At 50.9% G+C, this 16595-nt stretch overlaps 2 protein-coding genes across 2 annotated transcripts; one reads left to right on the top strand and one right to left on the bottom strand.

Moving 5' to 3' along the window:
• Nucleotides 1–104: 104 nt before the first annotated feature.
• Nucleotides 105–9122, top strand: BO72DRAFT_402634 (cullin-4B). Its single transcript, XM_040942216.1, has 9 exons — nt 105–346; nt 447–4790; nt 4846–5001; nt 5058–5329; nt 6041–6790; nt 6851–7931; nt 8007–8429; nt 8486–8846; nt 8911–9122. The coding sequence occupies exons 1-9, from the start codon at nt 163–165 to the stop codon at nt 8969–8971; spliced, it is 7632 nt and encodes a 2543-aa protein (XP_040801980.1). The 5' UTR covers nt 105–162; the 3' UTR covers nt 8972–9122.
• Nucleotides 9123–11692: 2570 nt separating this feature from the next.
• Nucleotides 11693–13507, bottom strand: BO72DRAFT_376165 (uncharacterized protein; the record flags this gene model as incomplete). The annotated part of the gene is made up of 5 exons (XM_040941201.1): nt 11693–12487; nt 12547–12654; nt 12708–12736; nt 12796–13396; nt 13454–13507. 5 exons carry the CDS (start codon nt 13505–13507, stop codon nt 11693–11695), a joined length of 1587 nt encoding a protein of 528 aa, XP_040801979.1.
• Between the last annotated feature and the right edge of the window lie 3088 nt (nt 13508–16595).

Raw genomic sequence — 16595 nt, 5'->3', positions numbered from 1 at the left:
GTACAACAGCCAGTTGGAGAAGGACCCGCTCTTGACCGCCCGGGATTTTGGTCGCGTCCTCCGACCTTTTTTGGCCCGGACAAACACATCTCCCCCATCTTCCGCTTCGCTGGTGCTCGTCGCAATAAGTTGGCTGCTGCAAGAGCAAGCTTCCTGCCAGGCATGGAGGACACAGATACTGTTGCAAGCCTTCGGGGCTTGAATCAGGATTTGCAAAACCTCTCGTCAGCTTTCGTTGTCAATATCGAGCGTCTCCGAGTCGAATTGGAGACTCACATTGAAGACTTCAAGAAGCTCCTCGACAAACCCACGAAAAACAATGCAAGCCGACAATCCGTTCTCTCGGGTATGTGCTAGCTCCCGGATCTCAAGGGACGCACTTAGGCGAGGCTGCTCGCTTGATTTGGCGCCAATGTGATGCTGATCATGTCTGCAATGCGATTTAGGGAAGGTAACCATTGGCAATGTCGAATACTCCATCAACCAGGATTTTCAACAAGGCGTACTCCAGCTTGCGGATACCCTGGATATCGATGAACTCGAAGCTGCGTTCTTGTTCTTCGATGCGCAAGTCGAGGCTCAATCACTCGACAGGCCCCTTCTCAACGTTGCGATCATGCGCTTTCACCAGCGCCGGCAGTTCTTGCTTGACTCGTTGCGCCTTATTCTCCAGGAATCATTCGAGGTAGAAAGGGAAACAAACCAAATAATCATGCAAGAAATGATGGCCCACGTGGTTGAAATTAAGAATGGTCCTTTGCGGAATGCTTCATTATACACCCGAAAGTGCATGACTGCCATGGTGGATGTGGAGAAGTGGCTTTCGCTCCTCGGCGATCAGGCTCAGAAGGCGACGCTTGTCGGTCAGATCGAAGATGCTGATACCATGGAGTTGCTAGAGTTCCAGCGCAACAGCCTACTGCAGCAGCATGAAACGCTTGGCGCCGTTCTAAGCTACCTTTTCAAAGGCCCTTATACCAGCCCTGAAGACCTTCGAGTTCTCGTGAAGCATCTTCGGACCCTTGATCGCTTCGACAGTTTAGTTGTTCACTATATCCCATGCATCGTATCTGCCTTTGAGCAACACGGATCCCCTGAAAAATCGAGCTCCTATCAAGAAGCCAAAAGTCTGCATAAGGAGATCGTCACTACAACGGTCGCTCAAGAGTGGAAGCTACCCACTTTTCATTCCGCAATCATTACACTCTGGCTCGCAATATTCAGCGCTTGGGATTTCGATGCTCCATCCTCGCCTGTGCAGGGAGTGGAACCCGAGAAAGACGCAGATGAGCGCACAGCTTTGTTCATGACAGCGCTGGATGACGGCGGACTTGATCTCCTGCTTACAGTCTGTTATGGTATCAATAATGAGGAATGGGCAGATCCAGCTCGCAGTGAGTTGGTAGCTTTGCTTCTGAAAGAGGTTGCTTCAGCAATGCTCGAGCTAGACCAGTGCTCCGAGTTTCTGAAGACTCTTCTCATGGAGAGCTTCGAGCTTTTTTCTGAGGCCTGCATCGCAAACATGCCGGATGCTGTTCGCATGTTGAAAACCGAAGAAGACTCTCAACGGCTTGATCACCTCACAGCTCTTCGAGATGGCTTGACCTCCACGCCTCATCGTGGCGTAGTCGAAGCTCGCACACACCTTGAATCCTTCTTGATGATCATGGCTTTCGCGTTCGAACAACGGCCTGACGCCGCGCAGGAGTTTTGGGCCGATCCTGACTCAAATTTGTACGGCTTCCTCCAGTGGGCCTCTAAGCGACAAACCGTTCCTAGGGTTAGCGCATTCTGTGAACTGCTATGTTCCATCTCTGTGGGCGAAGAAAATGCCACTGCAGCCCACCGGTTTCTTTCTGAGGAGGACAAATTTTTTTCTGCTAAGTTCAAGCGGTCGACATCTATGAATTGGACCCAGATGTTCGCTGAGCTAGAGTTGTACGCCGAAAGAGTCACGAACAAGCAGCCAGCGTCACAGGCAGTCCTACGCTCGAGGAAGTTGAATCCAGCTGATATGAGTGAGCCCGAGAGTCCTGTGATGCTTACTTGCTACCTCAGACTCTTGGATCATCTGTGCAGACAGAGCGCTACTATTAGAGATTGGCTACTTCACCACCCATCCTTCAACGTCGTCGGCACATTGTTGATGCTTTGCAGTGGATCGGTGCCCACTCATCTCAGGGCCAATGTTTTCACAGCTCTCGCAGCTCTCATGACCGAACGAACGGCCCACAATGGCAACGAGATGTGGCTCTCTATCGATCAGTGGATTTCCAACCCGAATACTGCAGGTATTGCTAAAGCTCCCGTGAATAGCAATGCGTTCGCATGGTATGAGCAGCAAATCTTTCGGAACATTGGTGAGCGTTTCGATCAAGCCAATGCTTTTGTCACTCTGGTCTCCTCACTTGTTACGCCTACCCCTGAGTCCGCCGAATTTCATCTCTCGTTACCCTTCCCGGAGAATCTCGGCTCTTCCTACCGCACGGCTGGCATTGAGCCATATGTTGACTTCATCATGGGCCACGCTCTTTCAAGAAAGGTCCCTGATATGAATGAGCGCCAGACTCGGTTGTTGACCCTTAATTGTTTGGAATTTGTGGCATGCTGTCTCAATTCATTTAACGAAAATCTGGTGACCGTCTTAAGTCAGCCGTCAGTGTCACCAGATTCTGCTTTCAAGTCTTCGACAATGGTGACATACATTCGTCTTCACCCCTTCGCGCGAGTTGCAGAATGGTTGTTCAACGAGGATGTCATCAAATCTCTGTTTGCCACAGCCCAACAAGATGTGAACGAGGTCGCCAGGGCATCGTCCGATTCCACGCTCGTCCTCTCCTTGCTGAGAAGCTTGAATGTCATGAATATGATTCTTGACCTTCAGTCAACCTACTTTAACATTGTCAGACCGATGATCAGGTCACAAGCGGATACAAATAGGACGACTGTGGCCAACTCTTCCCTTGCGGCCTTCGAAGACAGCATTCTAAACAACTTGACCATTGTGCCTGCACTGTGTCTTTACTGCAGTACCGGACATGAGGAACTCACGGTCATGTCTATGACACTGTTAGAGAAGCTGTCGAGCTCCCCGAAGCTGAACAAAATCATGTCCCCTGAATTGTCTAAATGGCGATCCTCGAACAAAATCGTCGAGGTCCTCAGCTCTGAGGTAGACTTGGACAACCTAGCACGGCCTCTCACACATCAAATGGAAGTCGATGATCGGGAACTGGAGGCCGGCGACAAGTCCCCGGCCTACATTATCAGGAAAAGCCTTCTAGCACTTTTGAACGGCTGTCTTGGGTCGATAAGCGATAGACCAACGATAGCTCACCTCCTTCTCGGCTTCAATAGCATAGGTAGTCTTCTTGACGTCTCCCCTGATGGCATGTTTGCCAACAAGATGTCCTTGCTGCATGCCATCATCCAGTTCGTGCAAGACTTTCCTGGTGCAATGGATGGCAATATTCTTCCGTGGCTGATGCAGATGAAGCGTATGGCGTTCCAAGTTCTGAAGAATCTCTGGTCATCGAAGATATCGTCGTATTTCACACTTGCTGAGATGCGTGGCTCCCGATTCCTCGCCAATATGCTCGCACTTCAGCCCATAATCGGACCTCACACGTCATGGGATGGTTTGCCAATTATTGCGGATGAATTCTGGCTAGCTGAGTCGACTTCGGCTTACGCGGAATTCTTACTCCTCAGAAGCTTCCTTTTCGATTACGCCGCCATAGAGATTCGCTCGGCTGCTAAGCTTGGAGCACCGACTCTTCAAGCCGAACTTATCTCCACCCTATTCGGCACCTCAACGTCGGAGACAGGAGAGACCACAGTAAATCCTTCTGTGTTTGATCTCTTCGACTTTGCCGATCTAGACATTGCACGTTCGCTACCTATGCCTGATCTCCTTGTTCTCGAGGGCCTTGACTTTGATGTGTGTGCGAGACCAGAGGCAGACCGTTCCTTGGTTCTATACAATATGGCCGAGGTAGTGGAGTTGATTCAAGTGAGAAAAGAGGAATTGTTCGCTAGAGGGCATTTACACGAGGAACAGTTTATTGCTGAGGCTGAAAGTCTCATGCTGTTCATAGAAGCAACAAACCGGCTCCGACAGATCACGTTCAATCGCTTCTTGGCCCTTCGATCCTGGGCTGAGCTTATCACAACCATGCTTTCCTCTGCAGAGATCGAAGGCGGCCGACGAACTACCTTCATTCTACACTCACTCCAGCTCATTCTACCCAAACTTGAAGCCGCTATTCAGAATGATATGCCGGAGGCGTTAGAGTTGGCAAGACTTACCGAGACATTGGTTAGCAAGCTGGAGTCTTCTAGCTCCGAATCTCCCAAGCCAAACCTGAACACTGCGCGCAGGGGTGGCGATGTGCTTGATGAGAAGCTTCACCAGATGTTCCATATTTGCGTGCGCGGCGTGATCATGGCTACTGGAAATGTCAGTCTCAGGGAGAGTCTTTACAACATATGTTCGCATTATGTTGCCCGCATCGTTTCATCCAACGCGGCTCATGACCTGATTAAGAATCAAAGCCAGCAGATCATCAAGGCAACCGGCCATGCCCTGGTCGAAGCCATTTGCGATGATGCATATGCCGGGCAGGAGACATGTCGTGTCTCGGCTGTTCTATGTCTCAATCTTTTGGCTGTCTTAGATAGACAGACGGATCCAGTTTTGGTTGAATTGATAGCGCAGACGAACTACCTCAGCCTTTTCCTCGACGCGATCCGGGTTTTGCCAGTGGAACTGAAGAACACCCAAGCAAGCGGTAAGCTCGAGTCCTTTCGTTGGCCGATCGCATGACTGACAGATCAATGAAATAGATACCCCCCTTCTATTGTCTTACTATCAATCTCTGCTGTCTTTGTTCCAGGAGCTGTGTCAAACAAAGGTTGGGGCCACGCATGTCTTGAGGACTGGGCTCTTCCAAGCCGTGCGTGAGTCGCAGCTCTTTGCCGCCGACCCTGATCTTGGAATCGGTAAGTACATCGGTTCTTCCGCTTCCATGGCTTGATCTTTTCACTAACGGAAGCAGATATTGACAACACCGATGCTCTACGCAAGTACTACGAACTGCTTGATGCCTGTCTTCGGGTGATTGTCTCAGCGGTGTTCTCTCGCGGGCTTCACAACGAGCAGATGATGGAACAAACGCGCACGTTCCTCACCGAAAACAGACAAGGCATGGTGGGCATCTTCAAACGATTTGCTCGGATTAGCGGCACTGGTAATGCGGACCATCAAGGCACCTTGGGTAGCCTTGTCAAGTCTTACATGGCGCTCATTACCGCCACCGACTTTCTCGATGTACGTGCTGCCCTATTTTCCTCAATTCGCTTCCTTCCACTAATTTTGATTCCTCTAGTTCGAGGAGATGGAACTTGAAGAACGCACAGGGGAGCCGTTGTTCTCATGAGCCGGACCTCTTGTGAGTCGGGTAGCTGGACAAGCTATGGGGGGGGATCTTTTTTGATAGGGATTTTGATGTATATGAATATGTTTATCAGCCGATGGCGCGAACTAAATCAGCTCAGGAATGAGACATTAGAGGGTGGACTTTTACCAAGAATAACAAGGTTCAGAGGTAGATGTACAGTACCGTACTAGGTATAACATGGCGGGGTCCTCCAAAATACGTATACTGGGGGGTTTTAGCCAATCATGTCTACCGCCATGAACGGAAGTATTATCTTATCTCCGGGGGCTTTTAGTCAGTCCCAGTCCGTGCCGCCGGTGGTTCAATCTAGCCTGTGACGCCCCTTCGACAAACCTACTAACCTCACCACCACTGCACGCTGCCCATTTCACTTCGATTCAGTCATCGTCCTCCATCGTCGCACCATTTTGTTGTCCTCGCCTTCTCCCCAGCAGTGTACTGTGGATTTCAAGAATTGACCTGAGAAAAGACTTGCCATGCATGATAGGGCTCGCCCGCACTGATTCTGGGTCCTTCCGACGCTGAGCGCTCCCATACCCTCACCACCCTTCTCCTCGGATTGAACCGGGTAGATGCAGCAGAATTCAAGAGGCGCCCCCGAGCAGAGGAGCGGTAAGCGCAAATCGATCGGTAAAAGAAAGCTATCCGATTCAGAAGACGCCTCGCGCCAGCAGCCGCAGCAGCAAGCGACCATCTCCGAGCTTCTTTCACGCAGTAATCACCACCCCGCTCACGGCGACAGCCGAAGCCATCAACACCAGTCCCCGACGACCAAGCGTCTGCGCCTGTCGCCCACCCTCCCAGGCCCCTCCCACCCTCTAGTCAGCCCTCGAGAACAGACCTCGCCCGAAAGGATGTATAACTTCACGAATGCGGAGCCTCGGTTAGGCGAGGCCATGGGCCAAACCGCGGGCGGGGCCGGCGCGGCCAACCCTGCGGTCCGACCTCGACCGTTCAATGCGGCGTCGCGCCAGGGCAACTTCACCCCGCATACTGGTGCGAAGCGGCTGGTTGTCAAGAATCTCCGGACCGGGTCCCGGTTGAACCCGGATGCATACTTCGAGAAGGTCTGGGATCAGCTTGATGCCGCGCTAGTGGCAATTTTCGGTGGCGGGAAGCCGGAAAAGTCGCTGGAGGAACTCTATAAAGGCGCCGAGCATGTCTGTCGGCAGGGGAGAGCCGCGGCCCTGGCCAAGCGGCTCTCGGATCGATGTCGGGACTACGTCACCGGGAAATTGCGCGAGAAGCTGACGGCGCAGGCGGCTGGTGGCACCAACATCGAAACGCTGCGGGCGGTTGTCGAGGCATGGTCGCTATGGCAGTCCAAACTGGTATGGTGACCAACCGCCTCATCAGGTCGACGCGGATTGAGATTCACTGACAGTCATCAGGTAACCGTCCGCTCCATCTTCTATTATCTCGACCAGTCTTTCCTCCTCCACTCCAAAGAGTATCCCGTCATTCGCGAGATGGGCTTGATTCAGTTCCGGCAGCACATATTTTCCGATCCAGTATTAGAGCCAAAGATCCTGCAAGGCGCTTGCGACCTCGTGGAAGCGGACCGGGACGAAGCAAAGAGTATGGTCGCCGATTCATCCTTACTCCGCAATGCTATCGATCTATTCCATGGACTTGATATCTACACATCCGCCTTCGAGCCGGTCTTTGTTGCCGAATCGGACAAGTTCTTCTCTTCATGGGTTCAACGAGAAGCAGCCGGCTATCTGGCGACATTGGCGGAGAGCAGCCATAAGTTGATTGAGCGGGAGGTCAACCGATGCGAACTGTTCTCTCTGAATCGAAGCACGAAACAGAAACTTGCAGAAATTCTCGATCAGACTCTAGTCGCTGAGCAGGAAGGGGTTCTGCTCAACCAGAAGGATATACTGGGCCTCCTACGGGCGGGTAACAAAGTTGCCCTGGAAAGGCTGTACTCCCTCCTCCAACGCAAAGACCTGGGAGCCAAGCTGAGGACCTCATTCAGTACCTATATCATCGAGGAAGGGTCCGCGATCGTGTTCGACGAGGAGAAAGAAGCAGACATGGTGGCGCGTCTGTTAGACTTCAAGCAGCAGCTTGACGACCTTTGGAATGGATCATTCCATCGCAACGAAGAGCTAGGCCACGTCCTTCGCGAAGCCTTCGAAACCTTCATGAACATGGGGAGAAAATCTGCATCTACGGGAGGAACCGACAATCCTAAGACTGGAGAAATGATCGCAAAATACGTGGACAGGCTACTCAAGGGCGGCTGGAAGCTGGCCCCTACACGAAAAGCGGAGGATATGCCGTTGGCAGATGAAGATGCCGAAATCAACCGGCAACTCGATCAGGTGCTGGATCTGTTCCGGTTTGTTCACGGCAAAGCGGTGTTCGAGGCATTCTACAAGAACGACCTTGCGCGCAGGCTGTTAATGGGCCGGAGCGCCAGTGACGATGCGGAAAAGAGCATGCTTTCGAGGCTCAAGACTGGTACGTTCCCTTATTTTTGAAGCCCTACTGGTCCATTGCGGGACAAAATATCGGGCTCTTACTAACAGAATTCAGAATGCGGATCAAGCTTCACACACAACCTGGAGTCCATGTTTAAGGACATGGATGTCGCTCGTGATGAGATGGCCGCGTATAGCTCCATCCAACGCGAGCGACGACACCGGCTCCCGGTTGACCTGAGCGTCAGCGTGCTTTCAGCGGCCGCCTGGCCAACATATCCCGACGTCACGGTGCGGATACCCGCCGAGATCGCGACCAGCGTGGACGACTTCGAGAAGTTCTATCACACCAAATACAACGGGCGGAAACTCAATTGGAAGCACCAGCTGGCGCACTGTCAGCTGCGCGCCCGGTTCCCCAAGGGCGACAAGGAACTCGTGGTCAGCTCATTCCAGGCGATCGTCCTGCTACTGTTCAACGATCTTCCAGAGGGCGGATCCCTGACCTACACCCAAATCCAGGAAGCCACCATGCTGTGTAAGTACGCTACTCGTAAGGGCATTGGATTCCTTGCTGACTGCTTTGGAATATAGCCGACCAGGAACTCCAGCGAACGCTCCAATCCCTCGCGTGTGCGAAATACCGCGTGCTGGCCAAGAAGCCCAAGGGCCGCGAGGTCAACAAGACGGACGAATTCGCCTACAACCCTGGGTTCTCCGACCCGAAGATGCGGATCAAGATCAACCAGATCCAGCTGAAGGAGACCAAGGAGGAGAACAAGACGACGCATGAGCGGGTCGCGGCGGACCGCCACTACGAGACGCAGGCGGCCATCGTCCGCATCATGAAGAGTCGCAAGACCATCACCCACCCGGAGTTAGTGGCCGAGGTGATCAAGGCCACGCGGAGCCGGGGAGTGCTTGAGCCGGCAGAAATCAAGAAGAATATTGAAAAGTGAGTGTCAGACAACAATCTCTATCTAAAGAAACTTCGGACTAACCATGCTCTCAACGTGCAGGCTCATCGAGAAGGATTACATGGAACGCGAGGAAGGGAACCGGTACCAATATGTGGCCTAGACCGCATCTTTTTTTTTTCTTTTCCTTTTCCTTTTCCTTCGTGTGGGGTGCTATGGTGTGCTGGTGTAATGATTTCAGTTTACCATATCCCATCGTATTGATGATGATTACGGAGTAACCTTGTTTAATATAACTATGGCATGATCATGACCGACCTGATTTTTGGTGGGGGGGAGGGGGGGTGCAGTAGTAAGAGAAGTAGCAGTTAAGAGAAGTAGACAATGCAGTAAATTGAATAGTGTAATTCCCATTGATGGAATAAAATCAAGGATCCAAGCCACTGCCATTCGTGGAATCTTCGCAATGATCGTCCATTGACTACATCGACCGATCTGTGATCGCTAGTCATTCTGGATTACGTGGTGAAGAAGTCCGTTCAAGACTCGGAGTCTGCTTGTTCTGACACGCGGCAACGCTGCATGCACCTCGGGATAGTTGCTTGATTGAGCGATGCCCATCCTTTAACCTCACTCACGTGTCCCATTATACTACCGGTATACTCCGTAGTCAGTTGCATGATAGTTCCAAGCATACTGCGCGATGCAGGCACTAATCATAATAGAACATCGCTGTACTCTGTACTCCGTTACCCATAGGTCCCAACAATTCCTCCCTCCAACCGCACCGCAAGGCATGCAACTGCAGCGTGTCGATTCAGACCCGGCCTGGGAAGTTCAGCCACCAGCAACGGCGCAGCCAATTCTCTACCTCCAGACATTTCAGTTCGGTTCTCTCGTCCGAGAAATCTGATTGATGAACGAGAAGGATGAACAATATCAACTGAGTTCTCCGTATCATAGTCAATTCATTCTACCCTGTTGGAGGATATAATGTAAGAAGCGATGGGATATCATTGTTAATCCTAGCTTAGAGCTAGCTATCTTACCCGCCATGAGATTGTATATCAACAGGATGGATGGGCTGAGAGCGCTATGCTTTTGTCTGCAATTTGAAAAAAAAAATAAAATAAAATAAAAAGAAAGGAAGAATAAAAGAGGTCACAGACGATTGTCTTAGAAGTGCCATCTCTCTCTCTCTCTCTCTCTCTCTCTATATATATATAAATCATCAATTCTCCAACGGATGAGGGGGATGTTCGGATGCCTGCGTTCCAAGTGATACTATACTCTATGGCGATTTGTTCCAGGAGTCGATGGTATGCACCTCGAATTTCGGTCAACAGTAAACTATATATAATATATGTACACAGAAGTTAAAGAGCACTTGCTATAAAGAACATTTATAAGCACAAACCCTACTGCAACCAGAGAGAACCTCCAGATCGAGAGATAACTTCAATGGTTCATATTCCGGCGGCCAGTCTCCGGATACAATAATGAGATCTCCGAAGCTTGCAACCAACAACATGTGCTAGGTGCATGGATCACGGCTGGAGGCCAATATCATAAGTGACTAGTACCTCAGTGGCCTGGCTTGTAGAGGCAAAAGTGAGCGGTGAACACCTTGGCCAGGCTCGGCGGAAGATAGTTGCCCACTCCATCGTCCGCGGTCCCCTCGCGAAGCTGGCACGGCGTCCCCGATGTTGTCACCAGTTCACCTGTGGTTTTCACCGTGTAGTCCGTGTAGAGGACCGGAAGATTGAAGAAGCATGGTGGCAGATTGTCGATCGCGTATCCCGAGCCCGGAATGATGCTCGTGGAAGGATTGTAGGTGCCGTTGTAGCCTTGCGCGGTCTGGCACTGCAGCGAGCTACTGATCAGAGCCGGGAGGTTGATGCTATACGAATTGTACAGAACGTCGAAGAAGTCCGCTGAGAGGGGGTCGGAGAGATCCTCGTAGTAGGAACCTGACCCGGGTCGCTCCAGGGTGTAGCAGACTGACCCCGCCTGATCGAGATTCAGCACAGTGCCTCGACTGCCGGCGCAGTTGTCGACAGAATGGCCGTTCTGGATGATGTAGACGTTGGAGCTGGCGAGCATGTATCCCACGAGAGACTGTTGGATCGCGGTCTTGAGACCACTGGCAACATTGTCACAAGCCATGTTGGGATCTGCGAACCGACCCCCGGCGAAGAATTTGGCCATGTCGGTAGTATAATATTTCCCATATATATCGGCCGAGGTGTCAAGTGCGTAGTCTGGAAAAGAAGACAGATCACCTGTCTCGAAAACGGCTTGAGCCAGATTGACCAAGCTAGTGTTGTACTGCTGGACCACCACGGAGAGGCGATCTGATAGAGCAGTGCCCGGCTCGGCTAAGAAAGCACTGCTGTCGGCTGGGTCACTGGGGTTGGCTAAGACGGAGATCATGCTGAAAACTCCGCCCAAAAGTGCTGAGAAAGAACTGGTAAAGGTACTGATTGAGCCGAGGCCACCACTAAGAATGGTGAATCCCGCGGCCATGGCCCCCATGATCTTGACTAGATCCGCTTCGTCGCTCTTGGGAGTCAAATAACTCGTAACATCCCCAACCATATTATCAATATCCAAAGAGGTAATAAAACCGTCCTCAAACACAGACGTGGACATCTCCCGCAGACATCGCTGGAAGACGGAAAAGGCCCGTTGAGCGAAGAAATATGGAACTTGGTCGTTTGAGGCCGGGCAGGTTGTAGGTAGTTTGCAAGCGTTGTCATTAGTGATATCTGAGCAGCCGGTGACGCCTGCTATGCTGTACTTGTTGAAGTAGGAATCAATGTTTGGAAGCGTCGTAGTCAACACTGGGATTCATTAGACGGCATGAGCGAATACGGCAAGTGCCTTACTTACCATGGCTAGTTGATAACGCATGACGCGTCGTCTCGAATTCCAAGGCCAAGCCAGCCTGGCTGACTTCCCATGAAGTGACTGCCGTGTCGGTCAATGTCAACAGACCCTCGCAATCGATGGTATTATCCGCGGTGGTATTCAGAGGCGTATACCGCAACACAGTCTCCTCGTAAGTGCAACCGCTGCCGCTATCACCCGGAACTAAAGGCAGAATCTGATAGTTGAGATTGTAGAAGCCTTCCGCGCAGCTGGAAGCGGGACATTTCCCCCCTGATGCGGAATATAAAACGGTCGTGCCTGATTTAGGGGCAAGTATCATGGAGACTGAATACCCTCCATTGATATTCGGCCCTTGAGCAAAGTTCAATCCGGCACTGAGATCGGTCACCACAACTTGGTCATCAGCTGCTGTAGTGATGATGAGCTCTAGGTCGCTAGGAGCGTACCCTCCAACTGAATCATCGAGGACAACGGCCCAGTGGGTGGTTAGCGAAAATGTTTCGTAACCCGCTGGTTTATCCCAAAACGTGTATTCTCCAATTCCTTCGAAAGGACAGGTATCGTCAAAAGCAAGCGTGTGGTACCAGATGGCACCCACCGCATCTTTTCCATTCTGAGGCCGCATATCAGCTGGACCAGCAGACGCTCTGAATGCTGTGGCAAAGGACTGTATGATAGGCTGGAGGGCATAGTGGGGCCAAATATCATTGGCGTAGTTGTTGGGTGCCGCATCAGTGTTCTGCTCAGGCCACAGATTTCCAATATAATGTCCTTCCGGTCCATCATTCTGTGCTTGTCAGTGATTCACCTCCTGTAGATCTGTAAAGCCTCGGGAAAGCAACTTACCCAGGTAATATATTCCACAAACTCGAGCGCATCGCTCTCGATTTCCAAAATATCGTGAAGCCGTTGCATGAAATTTGTCTCTCCTTGGCGATAAACATTGGTCGAGTACTGGAATGCAGTCAGTAAGGTACTTAGTGACCAGGGAAGAGAGAGATGTTCACCGAGTTCTTATACTGCATCAAGCTCAGGGCTAGAAGTCCATGGTTAGCGACTGGAAGCCTCAACCAACGAAAGCGAGGAGAGACCCACGAATCATGTAGGAGGCACCCTCATTCTCAGCCGCATCAATAATCACCTGGTCGCGAGCCACTCCTCCAATGCCTCCGCTCTGGTCGGCGGCGTCTTGTCCCAACGCTGGCCATGCGGATTCCCAGCTAAAAAGCCCGTCGGTGAGGTTTCCCCAGTAATACCACCAGCCAGCGTCACTCGTCCAATAACCCTCTGTGTCGCCGAGATCGGGAATCCAATATACATCATACTTGTCATTACCCTTCACGGCATCTTTGAAGGCCTTCCAATTGCTCCAAGTTCCTCCACCGGAGCTATAAGTACTCACCATGTATTTGTCACCCACCGTGTAATATGCCTCAAAACCCATAGCATTGCGACACAGACTGACATAGCCTTCGGGGCCCTGACCACAGGAGGGCCCCCCAGATGCGTACACATCCATGCTGATGAAGATACTGAAGTTGTAGTTCTGATTATAGATATAGTGGCTCATCTCTTCAACAAGACTACCAACCCAATTATCCGTTGGGCATTGGACGTTGAGAGCAAATCCATCAAGACCCATAGCAACGGCATCGTCCACATCCTGATGGATATGATCAGTTGTGATATTGCCGACCTAGAACTGTGAGTCTTCTGCTTTGATTGTGTCGATTTGTGATATGGTTTTGCTCACCATGTAGTGGGCAAAGACTGCACGGCCAGCAGCCGTCTTTATATGTGCTGACATTGCCATTAGGCAAAGTAGCCATTCGAAGATTGCCATTTCTGCCCTTCTTCTGACCCGGAGGCACAGCATATTCAAGCTGCTTGTTCTTGGTCGCGGAAAGAGCTACTATAGCTTGGGGTAAAGGAGGAGGAGGAAGTTGAGACAGACTCGTTAAGAGGCTGATGTTGCAGGTCTGATACCTGTAGAAAATAGGGCCTTCCATGCTTTTATATCCATTGCAATTGAGCGACGCTTCAGTATGCTGCCACTTTCGAGACTGGAGCACTACTAGTCCATTTGGAGAAGAAGTTGGCGATATACGAAGCTCAGTCAAGATGGAGATGAAAGTCCGGTATAGACTGTTTGCAGCGGACCTGACTAGGCCTATTTGGGGCGGCACTTGTTGCCTTAGTGCTGGAACTAGAAGAGCGTTCATCCTAGCTTCCGTGAAGGCTTTGCTAGTTGATCACTTCATTCTGGGGGTAAGGGGGTTAGGACGAGATTTCTAAGCGGTCCTCTTTGGAGATAAAGTATCTCATTTGGAGCAAATCAATAGTGTTCTAGTTGTTACAAATGTTAGTATGGGAAATAATCCCATTGGTAGGGTCCTGCTGACTGACTGCTAACCACACGTGGAATATACAACGTTCCGATATCAATCTAGATCACTCTTCCACGTAGACCCTTTTCTAAGCAACGTCCTGAAAGAAATCAAAGCTAGATGAATACAAACTGCAAAAGGTTCTACTAAAAGACATTCTAATGACACGAATCAAGTCATCACTACGTGATTCCGTCTACCCTCAAGACTCACGATTATGAAGGATTTTTATCGTTGGCTCCAATCTTCGTAGAAAGGGGACAAGTCGTAAGTACTCAGCTATTGTGGATCAGGCTTATTTCAGGGACCAAGAGGGCATGAGCCCACAGGGTGAGCTCGCCCCCCGGCTAGCCTACTACCGAGTGCAGACCCTCGGCCTCGAGGGGCTATTTCAATTTCTTCTCAAGACTCTCGCGGTAGCCTACTACAAAGTGACTAGTGCCAATTGACCAGCAGATACTTGAGGCCCTGCAGTGGTTCGGTTGTGATAGCTAGGTGGTGGGTCGTGGCGTCCTGCCTCGGAGATGAGGTTGAGACCCACCGCGGTCTGCGGAGTGCAGACCCTTTTCCCCTGAGCCTCAACTGAGGGCTGATCTGATTAAGTCTAGGTGGTGGCCTTCTCACCCGACGGCCAGTTACTACTAGGTGGTAGGTAGCGTACGACTGTGATGATAGGACTTTGCGCTTGTAGGACTGGGACCTGAGGACGAGCGCGCTGCTGCAGAGCCTCGAGGACACGGTGCACGGCTGCTGATGTTTGGCTTCTGGGGGTACACATTGCTTCTCTGGTATACTAAGCTGTGGCATCTTTGACACATTGTCAGTCCTTCAGGATACGGTCAAAAATGTCAACTCTCGGAGAAAACTTATTGAATCCGGAATTTACCGCGACGAGGCAAGCACATTGCATTCACGTAGGGAGCAGAAGCAGCAACTATGCTAGCACTCACGCGCACGGAGAAAGCTAGAGCGTGGCGTAGGAAGTCAAGTGCGTAGTCTAGGCTTTCTCCATTGGAACTTGAGAGATGAATTGGAAAAGCATGATGATAGATATCAGTCCGAGACTGACATGCCTTTCGGCGAACAACAACAACTTCAACAAGATATTGCGGCGAGCGTATGAGGGTGTTATAGCATGGCAACATTGGATACCGAAAATAGCTCGGGAGGAAAAGGAATCCCGATCAGGTGAGTCGACGGCCAACAACCTCCAGCTCATATACCGTAAGAGATGTTGTCGCATACATGCACCGCTGCTTCAATAAGCTATCGCATCAGCCATCATGGATGGATGGAACAGCACCTGACCTGGCAGGTGAGCCGAGTGGCCGGAAATGGCAACTCGGAAGGCGGTAACAGAAATTGCCGGCAGGGATGGAGGTTGAACCCCCTCCGAGTGATGGATGAGCTGGAGCTGGCGCTTGAATGCACAGGGTCTAGGCTACCGGTATGCTTTTTTCACCTGGAAAGAACTCCTTGTTCACGTGGAAGGTCTGATTCTTATGCATCGACCTTACGGAGTTACGGTGGACATGCAATGATTCTCACTTTCCGAGCGTTGGTCAGAACTGAATAGGAAAGAATCGTCCGATTTAGGACGGTGTACGCGCCCCCGCACTATTCCTGGGATTGCCGCTGCATCGATCTGACAGCGGAACTTTGGAACTATCAATCTTCTGCCGCCCTTCCATTTTTTTCAGAGTCCCATGATCGGGTTTCTCCTGCAGGGGAGGGGCTGAAATGTTGGGATGTTGATGTGGTTACTACATGAGTACTTGTAAAGATCATATGCATACCAGTTGTCAGCAAGATTGTCTCAACTGGCAACAGGTTGCAGAATTATGTGCTGGATCTGATGTGTTTGTGGATCTCGAAAATATTTGTTGGACAACCTGACTTGGCTCCCTGGTATGGGATTACGAAGCTCGTATATTCATTTATCTGAGCAGTGCTAGATTGAGATAGCTAGGCAAGCTTGACGTGCTTTGCGATGCATTGTGACTCGAATGAACGATTGGAGCACAACAAACCTGTATCAACTTGCCACGCCATTGCAAGATACGGTTTCGGAGTACTTAGTAGATGCCTCCGAAACCAGAAGGATTACGCACCGGTGACATCGATTGGAATAAGCCACCAAATGGATTCGCCTTACGATTAGCCGGTTGTTGAGTCGGTCATGGAATCTCCTGTGCAGTACTCATGATACTTACTGTACAGTCAACATGTTAATGCTTCCACTGACTTGCGCATTTGCTGCTCTGCAAGTCCGAACAACTCTGTAGAATCTGCATCCAGACTCGGGTCGACTGTGGAGGCATGTCGCGGGCAAGATTAGCGGGAGGACCGCGGAATTCCCGCAAAGGGTAAGCCGAAGCGCTTGTCAAGGTTCCAGACCCATGGGGTAAGGTTGGCGGGGCTGGTTCAAGGGGAAATCAACTCCCAATTGCCAGATCCAGAACCCCAGCATACGATCCATTGAACACACAGGTCAAGTCATGCGAAACC

The sequence above is a fragment of the Aspergillus fijiensis genome (genome assembly GCF_003184825.1).
Source record: "Aspergillus fijiensis CBS 313.89 unplaced genomic scaffold BO72scaffold_19, whole genome shotgun sequence".
In the NCBI taxonomy this organism is placed as follows: domain Eukaryota; kingdom Fungi; phylum Ascomycota; class Eurotiomycetes; order Eurotiales; family Aspergillaceae; genus Aspergillus; species Aspergillus fijiensis.
The sequence above is the reverse complement of the archived record's forward strand: the minus strand, read 5'-3'. Positions and strand labels throughout refer to the sequence as shown.